The sequence below is a fragment of the Centruroides sculpturatus genome, unplaced genomic scaffold, assembly GCF_000671375.1.
Source record: "Centruroides sculpturatus isolate CEXI.00-Female unplaced genomic scaffold, Cexi_2.0 scaffold163, whole genome shotgun sequence".
In the NCBI taxonomy this organism is placed as follows: Eukaryota; Metazoa; Arthropoda; class Arachnida; order Scorpiones; family Buthidae; genus Centruroides; species Centruroides sculpturatus.
Genome location: NW_019384360.1, coordinates 156,578 through 167,227, shown reverse-complemented (window position 1 = coordinate 167,227; position 10,650 = coordinate 156,578). Strand labels below are relative to the sequence as shown.

At 32.7% G+C, this 10,650-nt stretch overlaps 1 protein-coding gene across 1 annotated transcript in view; it reads left to right on the top strand.

Moving 5' to 3' along the window:
- Positions 1-6,569: 6,569 nt before the first annotated feature.
- LOC111640599 overlaps positions 6,570-10,650 on the top strand; it is a 6,577-nt gene continuing 2,496 nt past the window's right edge. The window contains exon 1 of the mRNA XM_023386626.1: positions 6,570-6,928. Coding sequence (XP_023242394.1) covers positions 6,742-6,928 — 187 coding nt within the window. The 5' untranslated portion in view covers positions 6,570-6,741. The remainder of the gene's footprint in view (positions 6,929-10,650) is intronic.

The window sequence follows — 10,650 nt, the reverse complement described above, 5'->3', positions numbered from 1 at the left end:
TCTAGGGAAAATTTATATGCCCATAATCTCCATCAGTAAAGATTGATTGAGATAGGGGAGGATGATTCGTCAGTATTTTATTTTAAATAAGTGTCGTTTAAAACGAAACTTTTGTTATCCGCCGTAGGAATGCAAGACACATCATTTAAATAACTCATATAATTAATTGTTTTTATATCACGTGATAGGAGAGTGCCCAACTGTGTCTAGTTCAGTGTTTCCCAACGGAACAAAATCCCTCTTTTGTGGACGAAAATAGATTTTTGACGGGAGTAAGAGTAATTTCTGGTGCTAAATTTTGGTTGCAGACCAAAGCAATTTTGTAACTGCTTGAGCGATTTTTAAGTTCAAAACACCAGAAAGAAACGCGTGAATCGCTAGAACGTTCCTTAAATTATTCGTGATAATTTGTGAATTATCTGTTATTTTTCATTCTGAATCCATTCGCTAGTATTTTACGGTATCCGAAAAAAATCTGAATAGTCACTATTTATACATAAATAATCAACATTTATCAAAGACATATAAAAAATAAATCCAACAACGAATTGCTTAACTTTCCCCGGCAACATTTAGTGGCGCCATCTGTTATCATACTTTATTAAAAAACTTTTTATATTTTTAACTATTATAAAATAGCAAAAAGTTAATTTTCGGAATAGGGATGGGTTTTATAAAAATTGTAAATGCTAATAACGAGTAAAATCGTCATTAAGTCCGACCCTATTGGAGATACACACGACTCCCTTTATCTCCCCGCCCCCTCGACCTTTAACAACCAAAATTTGATAGCATCAATCTCCCTAATAGACAAACCTATCTGCAAAATTTCAGGAACGTTTGACAAAAAGCACAGGAATTATTAAGCTTCAAGAAGGGTGAACAAAATCGTGACCCCCCACCATACACACTAATATCCATACATACAGAGAAAACCCCCGATTTTTTTGCGTTTCTAGGTGTCCTAAGTCCAGAAATGTAAAAAATCTTGGGGCCGACCCTCTGTTATATATAACAGCCGGAAAAGTAAAAGTCATAATTATACGCACAGTTTCCTTCCTTCTAATTAATGTTCATCACAAAAAAACGCCTTAATTATGAGCCTATAAATCTGAAATATTAAATAGTATTTCCTCTACAATATTATAGAATAACAAATATTGAATATTGCATATTAACAGATCGATTAATGTCTTAGTTAAATGGAATTTGAAAATGAAAGGTGGACCTCATCTATATAAATTTATGGATAGGGATGGTTTATCTTTAGAGTCACTAGTAAAAAAATGTCGCGTAGTCTGTCGTAAATGCCATTTGTTAATATAAATGTCCTTTGTCTATTCTTCGAAGATAAATGTTTGACTCATCAAAAGTTTTATCCTTGATGATGCGATAATATCTACGCAGCAGAAAATGCCTGCCAGCTAAATAAGTGACAGTACAAAGCTAAATAAATAAGTACGAAAAAGTTGAAATATTCTATTTAAAAAGGAGGGTGTAAGACAAATGACAATGTTGATGAATAGAATATCTGTGATTATTCACGAAGACACTGGAATGATACCAAGGACAAAGAAGAGACAGTACTACAATGAAAGACGCGAATTCCTGACAGATAAAAATCACACAAATCCCAATAATTTGCAGTCATAAATTCCTAATTCTCTAACAAAAAATTAGACACGTTGCAAACTTGGCAGTTTCCCTTAACCTTGACAGAATAACTAGCATTAGTTTTTTTTTGCCATTAGGAATAATGTAACTTCGGTGATAAATTTAGTTATATTTGAATAATCGTTAAATTAATCCTGAAAGGAAACGAACAAACATTTAAAAAATAGATTTACAAATTAAAAAATGAATTCTATTTACATATCTTAAAATTTGTATTCACCTTTAAAATTATTTAATAAGGTGTGACTATCGGTATACGTGTATTCTAACACGTACAGTACGTATTTTATAAATCTAAACAATTAAATAGCGACAATTTTCCTTAGAATATCCTCCAAGCAGGTACTCCCATGTATTGACTTCCATGTATCGATTCCCCTTTTGATTATGAATCCCATATATTGATTTCAATTTATTCTATCTACCTTGCTCCCTCGAATTTACGGTTTTATGACTTTTTTTAATTACACATTACTGCTCTGTGATGGTCACGAATACAATAACGTGAAAGTACCAATTAACATCACAGAGAAATTTTTTTACTACAGTTAAAAATAGCAGATTAATTAATCAGCAAAAATTATCTGCTCGTAAGTAGCATTAAGTGTTAATAAGATTTATTTAATTAGACCAAAAATCATTTACTAAAATAATTGTTTTAATGTAAATCTTTATATGAAACTAATTAATTAGTCTTTCAGCTTCTGGTTCTAACTGTACAAAGTGATTTAAATTTAAGAGTCATCCTTATTTAATTGTAGGGTTGATTTGTTAAGATAAGGCAAAGCAACACGTGGTCGATCTGCCAAGGAGGAAATGACACCTGATTAGGTATTGGAATGTTAAGAAAACCACGAAAACTTCACGTGACTGGATCACTGATGAGGCGCGAAACCGCGACCAACCAAGTGTTCGGTGGTTTTATCTATGTGGCCACTTACTTCAATTTCATTCAAATTCTGTATGAAGTGTAGGTTCCTCCTTGAGTGTATCTTGTTTTAAGTTGTCTTCAAAAAGATGTGTACTTGAAAGATTACATCTGTGTAGATCCTGTCCCTCTTGGATTAGTTGTAGCAAATCGTCAAAGTTTCTTTAAGCAATAAAGAAAATACTAAAATTAAAAATAATGCGAGAAAAGAATCATTGAGAAAATAAAGCATTCTAACAATAAAATTACTTTTTATTGTTGATTTATATTATTTACAACCATAATCAATACTATTGGTTTTTACTAAGAATTGTCGCCTGATTTGTCCTGTCATAGCCATTTTAATTGTCCTTGCTATTTATGGATTTTTTGAGAAATTGTAATAATGTTTTCAATTCCGTTTTTATCTTCATTAATATTTTAAAAATTATTGTTAATTTGAGTAGTGAGGTGTCGTCCATCTTGAAATCTTGATGGACTATGTGAACACCTTATTTAAGCGTTATCTTTTACGTCTTTCGACGATTTGCCTGCTTAAATTTACAATAAAAGGAAACAAAAGCCTGATCTAGGATTCTTGATTTCAGAGCATCTCTCCTAGAAACTCCCAAACAACCGAGTGGATAAAAACAGTGCTAGTTGGTTGTGGGTTGACCAACGGGCTAACCAGGTGAAGTTTTCTGCTTTTCCCCCACGTGTGTAACACAGAAGTCAGTTTCTCATACGAGATGTTCCCCTTGACAGATACTTGTCTCTATGTAATAGTAATAAGTAAATTAAGTAACGTTCACTATCACTATCTATTGTCAAGGGACATATTCTTAAAATACGCTAAATTTATTTTAAAATACTTCCAATACTTTGACTGTTTTAAATATTGATAGTTTCATTTAAAGTGCTTTCTGTAAAATTACTCAATTAAGATGTGGTGAAGTGTACAGTAATCATCGTAGAGGATTAGGACACGTAAAATTTTGTTAGAAAAGATGTTAAGTTACTTGAAGAATGCTATTTCCAAACGTGCTATTTTAATGTAGATTATAATCTTTATATTTTATAAAAACAGTAGTCTATACCATATTTTTAGGGACCAATTTGCGCAAAGAGAAACAAGTTGCAGCTTAGGGCCTCGTGTTATGAGTCTACAGCTTAGAGCAGTGGTTTGTGTACAAAATTAAAAAGATATAAATATATTTTAAATTATAAATAGCTGTGTCCTATAATGATTGCTATCCTATAGAAAACTCAATAGGTATCATGGGTGTAATAAATTTTTGTACTAAAGGGTTTATTCTCATTTTTATCTTTTCAGCTCTGTTATCTATAACAGAGGGAATATATGGCGATCGATTGAAAAATTACCCCTCCCCAGATTTTTACAGTTTTGAACTCAGGGACCTTGAAACGTGGAAAAATTCAAAAAATTCGAGGGTTTTTTTCTGTATGCAAGGATGTTAGTGTGTATGTGAAGGCACCCTGTTTTGAAGCTTAATAACTCCTGTGCTTTTAGTCGAAAATATCTGAAATTTTCAGGGAAGTTTGTGTATTAGAGGCATCGATGCTATTAAATTTTAGTGGTTAATTAATTAAAGGTGGAGGAGGTGGGGAGAAACAGAGGGATAGTATGTGGTATCTCGAGTGGTCGGACTTAATGACGATATTACTCATTATTAGCATTTACAAATTTTTATAAAACCCATTCCTAGCCTCAAAATTAAAAGCTTTTTGCTATTTTATAATAATTAAAAATATTTTAAAAAAATTAAATAAAATATCGTAACAGACGGCGCCACACGCGATTTAAATATTGCCGGAAAAGTTAAACTGGTTATAGAATTTTTGTAAAGCTGTTTTATGAAAACAACGGCAATACTGCACTCACTTCCAGAATTTTGCCTTTAAACTGAGAACTCTCCAAGCCGTCAGAAAAATGATCACTCTATTCGAAGAAAGTGAACCTCTAAGGGATTCAACCCACCCTCAATCGGATTGAATTCCCAGGGTTAATCTATCACTTTACAAGTCATTGAAAACGTTACCATAGCTGTTCTTAAACAGCCAATGAATAATGTTGCAGGCTCCAGTAGACATTGACAATATCACTGCAATTGGGTGTATCCAATGACAGTGTTGAAAGTACTGAGTATTGAAACTTGCTACGTTGTCATTAATGTAAGATGAACCACCGACTGAATTTTTCATTGACCTTCTTTGTCAGAATAGGATATATGTACTGCGCTCATAAAGCCACGACACAACCATCCCCATTCTGTTAGGAAAGGTCCTGTGAAGCGACGAAGCACCTTAGTGAAATAATAACTGTTATATTCGGGCCACAAAAAACCCTCACGTTTTCTGTGATTATTCGTGCATTTCCTACCGCCTGCCCATCTCTTTTTCCGGATAAACCACACTTTTTAAGTGTCTTCACAACCAAAAATCACAAGGATTAATGCTTATAATTTTTTATTGTGAAGACATTTAAAAAGCGTGGTTTATCGATGAGACGACTTTTTTCAAATTTGCAGTCTCGAAAGAAAGTATCACACTGCACGTGAAAGCATCACAGCGGCTCAATTATTATCAATTATTACACCATCCGGCCGACAGGCGATTAAGATGTCAACCTATTGCTCTGAAGGACGCGGGATCCAATCCGGGCAAGCGAAAAACCACAAGAATTTTTCGTTTCGAGATATGTTCTTCACATATAGAGCCCGTTCCTCACCACCCAGTCTCACCAGGCCTACGATAGGAATGAAGATCTGCTTAGTTCTCATCGGACGGAGAGTCAAAAACTGAAAAAAAAAATCTGTTAATCACCTTCAAGTTTTGTCTTTAAGCAGGGATTACATTGAACAGTATTGCCCCCATCGCTGTATAATGAAATGTCTGTTGTTTGCAGCGCCGAAAGTGCCACAGTGGCGAGTTTTGATGATAGTTTTTACGGAAATGTCTTCTGCAGGTTCTGAAATGTATCTGATTATTTTTGGTCTGCTAAATATATGTTTTGTCAGTGTTCAATAGGAGTATTTTAATTATTACCATAATACTGTATATATTATATACAGAATTATGGCACTACTATAAATCACATTATAGTATCATAATACATAATAATAATCAATACAAAATTCAAAATGCTTTAAATAGCTGCATGTCTTTTAGTAAATTAGAAGAGTACGACATTATCTAAGGATATGGTTTATGTATTTCCATAAATGCAAACATACTGACTTGGTAATGTATCTATGAAATTACAAATGTAAATTTATAATAAATACCAATGTAAACATAACTATTTTCTGATAACACGTGACTAAAAATAGCTTTGTGATCTTTTTAGTTAACAAGTAGACGTTTGATGATTTCATAATTGCAAATATTTGACTACTTACTCATTTAGATCCAAGATGGCGTCTTCTACTCGAAAGCAGACGATACTTGAGATCAGTGATAATTACTGCACGATTAAATGATGAAACAGTTAATGTGATTGGCTGTTATCTCAACGTTATTTTTAAATAGGCAAATTATTTAATAATTTACTTATAATTTATAAACTATTAAAAATTAATTACAACCCGGTAATATCGAAGAATTGTATAATTTAACAATAATAAATTATTTTCATACACCAGTGTGATAGTTTTGAACTATATTTATTATAATAATACGCCATTTTTATACTCTAGAGGGCTTCTGTTTTGGCCGACATCGTAATTCGATGGAAGTTACGTCATCAAAGATCTTGATTCGTAATTGTCTGTGACGTCATAAAAGGTAAACGCAAACAGGTAAAATTAAGAAAAAGATTTTTATTATTATACTGCTTAAAAACAGAATATTAAAAAAAATTATTTTAATTCTGTTTTCTATAAATTTCAATAATTTTTTAACGAATAAATTCAGTAAGAGTTGGCAACACTAATAAATATTTTAATGTAATTTAACAATTTCACGCTAGAGGGACAGGTGAAAATTTCAACACAAACGAACCTAACACGAATTTTAAGTTTTATTCACGGTAACGACAAAGGCAGTTTACATCGATTAATTAGTACAAAATTCTTATTTCTGTGTATTTATAAGTGAATGACTATCTTAAGTTGAAGAAGAGGGACTGCAATTAACGAATTATGCCTATTACTTACGTTGGTCGAAGCACAAATTGTGTAGGAAAACCTCTTTTTCATATTCTTTTGAATCTTAAGAATTATGGAATTGGAAGAATGTTCATTAGAGGGTCCTTGAAACGTTACGCGGAACCTACTTACTATATAATCAGAAGAGTACATCCAATAATGGATGAAGTAAGTATATTGTATTAAGGTTCTAGCTCTGAATGAGACAGTGGCGCCCCAGATGTTCCACAATCTGGGCCTTTGAGGGACCTTGCAAAGAGCCATGGTTGAGATCAACTTAACTACGGTTCTTTGCAAGATGTTTGGCTCCATAAAGCCAGAAATCTGGATTTGATTTCAACCTAGATTTTGTCTGGCGTATAGATCCTACTGTTGTAGTTTTAGGTACTTTAATGCGTAATTATCTGGCTGATTACTTTTTGAATGTCATATTTATCATCCAGAATTGATTAATTATACATAAATTCATAGAAACACTCCAGAATAAAAAGGGTGTCTTAGTAATTCATCCTTTTCACACATGTCAGGAACACAACAAAGTTAGTTAAATGTTCACCTAGGTAGCCCCAATGGCGTCACTTCTGTTATCAGAGCGACGGTCGTTTTCACTACTTTTTTAGTGAAATTGATGTTTAATTTCATAATTTTTACATAATCACACCACCCCACAATTGTCAATCCTTTGCGTGATATTCGTCTCTGAAGATCAGTTTTTAACATGTATTAGTCTACTCGCTAACCTCCGTGCTTCTCGTGTAGGCATGTGCTCGGTACTTGCTATCGCTCGCATCTTAGAACCCGGGTGGGGCAAGCACCCCCTGAAACTATATAACTCAAGTACTCCAAGAACAGTCAAATAGGCTACTCAAGCTGGCACAGTTAAACACAATACCAACATTGGGGCTACCTAGGTGAACATCTACCCAAAGTTACATGGCAGAATAGACCTTTTATTTTGAGGTTCTTCTCCCATCTACCCAAAGTTACATGGCAGAATAGACCTTTTATTTTGAGGTTCTTCTCCCATCTACCCAAAGTTACATGGCAGAATAGACCTTTTATTTTGAGGTTCTTCTCCACAATATATAAAACTTATTTTAAAAACCCCCAGACGATGGCACAGTATAAAAGCATATCATTGGTAAAAGTTATCTAGGATGATAAATATGTAATTAACATTTGCAGAAAAACTTATAATTTACCAGGACTTTTTACTCTATTGAAGAATTTATGTGAATAAACAAAGAAGCATCGTTGTTTCTTGTCAGATAATTTTAAAATGTCTTGATGGGCATTTAATATCCTGTGAAAAAGTGCATAATCTCTCGCAAGGAATGAATTATAATGAGAATAAGCAGCTAAGAAATATGTACATTAAAAATATCTTGAAATATATTCAATCAACAAAACACATTTTGTTTGTAGACAAAGCAAACTTCAGTTTATATTGCAGACATAGCAAGGGACATGTTCCTATTGGAACACACTGTTGTTAAAATACCAAACAGTAAAGAACAAACAAGTCTATTATAGGTGTATACCCTCAACTGGCTTGAAGTTTGGGAAAGAAAGCAAGGAGCTTTTAAGAGATTTTATCTTCATTTTGTGTCATTGTTTAAGATTGGTAAAATGTAGTGGAAAAAACATGCAAAATTTTATCATTATTTTGGTAATGCCCCCTGTCCATCTTGTTTTGAAGAAATAACAGCAAAAGAATTCCATTTAAATTTAATTTAATGTATTTGGAGTGTTGTTAAAGTACATATAAAAAGACAGCTGCAAAAGATGATGGATAGTTTGGTTAGTGGAGACCCAGAAGGAATGCCCACACAATGTGAGTTTTGTCTGCATTATCTGGAAATTATTATAGATGCTGTTACAGATCAAATATGTTTGCATTTGTTTAACCATGTACACATGCAACCATGAGAATGGATAGTTTAAAATACAAAAAAGAAAGGAAAATGGAAACTAGTAACATTTTATATTTATAAAATGCTTGCCTTAAGATAATCATAGTTACACATAAAAGAATAGCATCCTTCAATTGATTTTTTCTGTTAATGTACATTGTTAAAAGGTTCATTACAAGATTAAAATCTTAAATTATTTTTCTACTTAAACTCTGGGGTTCATAAAAAATCAAATCAAGTTCTTTTAGGCTTTCTTCATCCAACTTCAGAGTCCACGTCCCCAAAATTGAAGAAAGATAAAAAGCACTTAGTCATTTTGGTGATTTGACTTTTTATGAACTCCAGTTTAGGCAGAAAGGTAATGAGAGATTTATGATATTACGGAACTAGATTGTATATATGATGATTATCTAGAGCAACGATGGGCAACCCCTGGCCCGCGGGCCAGCTACGGCCCGCGAAAAGTTTCTATCCGGCTCGCAAGATGTTTAGAAGAAATTATAAATAAATGTTTTTCAATGTAATTTGTCTAGTTTAAATTGAATATTTATTTCTGAAGTGTTGCGGCAGCAATGACAAAAAAAAATAAGGGAGTCATTTCTTTATTCAAACAAAAAATGAAAGAACTGAATTTTTCTAAATTATTTATATCTCATCGCATCATCCATCAAGAAAATCTATGTGCAAAAGCTATGCAATTAGAAAATGTAATGTCTGTCGTATCCAACTACATAGTGCTGTTTTTATTGTGTTTAAAGTCACTTAGATTTTACAAATAGGTGAGCCGTTCACAGCCCGGCACACGCATTTGTAAAATCTAAGTGACTCATACAACATGGAATTCATATAAAACAGAATAATCAACAGTGTTATAGGAGGGTCGACTGTAGTAATTAATTTATTTATTAATTTATTTCATATTTGCAAACTAAAAATTTAAAGGTCACAGGGTGTCAATTAACTACTATGGCCCGCGGAAAAAACGTAAAATTTATTCTGGCCCATGTTATAAAAAAGGTTGCCCACCCTTGATCTAGAGCAGTGGTTCTTATACTCCTTTGAGCCATGTTCCAATGAGAACAATAGTTATAACTTGCAGATCTGTGTATAGTATATCCCATGACACCTGTTCCATTCTTCTTAGTATTTTTTTATTTTTCATCCTTTTTAAAATTATATAATGATGATGTCATATTACACCCAAACAATTTTAATGAAAGTGTTGCTTTTGTTTCTAGTTTTCCCTGGGGATATCTTTTGTCTCTCTCTAGATCAGAGCCCGTTTAAGATGCTCTGATCTAGAGAGTTGTATATAAGGTAATTGAATTCAAATAAGGAATCTAGGCAATTAAATATACCCATATTTAAATCTAGATATAAATTAAATACAGATTTTTGATTATTTTTTTATAGGCAATTTGTTAAATCAAATAGCCACATATAATCCTTTGTGTTTTATGTAGCCACATCTACTCAAAAAAATATACAGCAGCATCAGGAATCAATGAATTTTCATTAAATTTTTAATAAGTGAGTAAATCATGGGTGCGTGCAATATTCTCTATATATATATATATACAGTAGAGCGTCGATCTTCCGAATCAATTGGGGAATGGGGTTGTCCGGATAACTGATTTACGTACAAAAAAATAGTTTAACGTATAGGATGTCGAAATTTTTTTCCGTTGCGTGTCGCTTCACGTTAAATTTTCGTCGATGTTAAGCCTAACAAAGACTATTGTATCGTTAAAAATTATTTTTTTATTTTGTACAAACAAAATAAATATATTGAAAAATATAAAAATAATAAAAAATTATACTTCAGATGTTAATTTAGTATCAAAAACGTAAAATATTTGAATAGCTCGAGAAATAGCCGAAGATTGCAGCGCCACAGCACTAGCGAAAATTTAAATTTGCCGACTGGAATGCTTTCGGATAACGGACGTTTCGGATAACCAGCTTTCGGATAAACGACGCTCTACTGTAT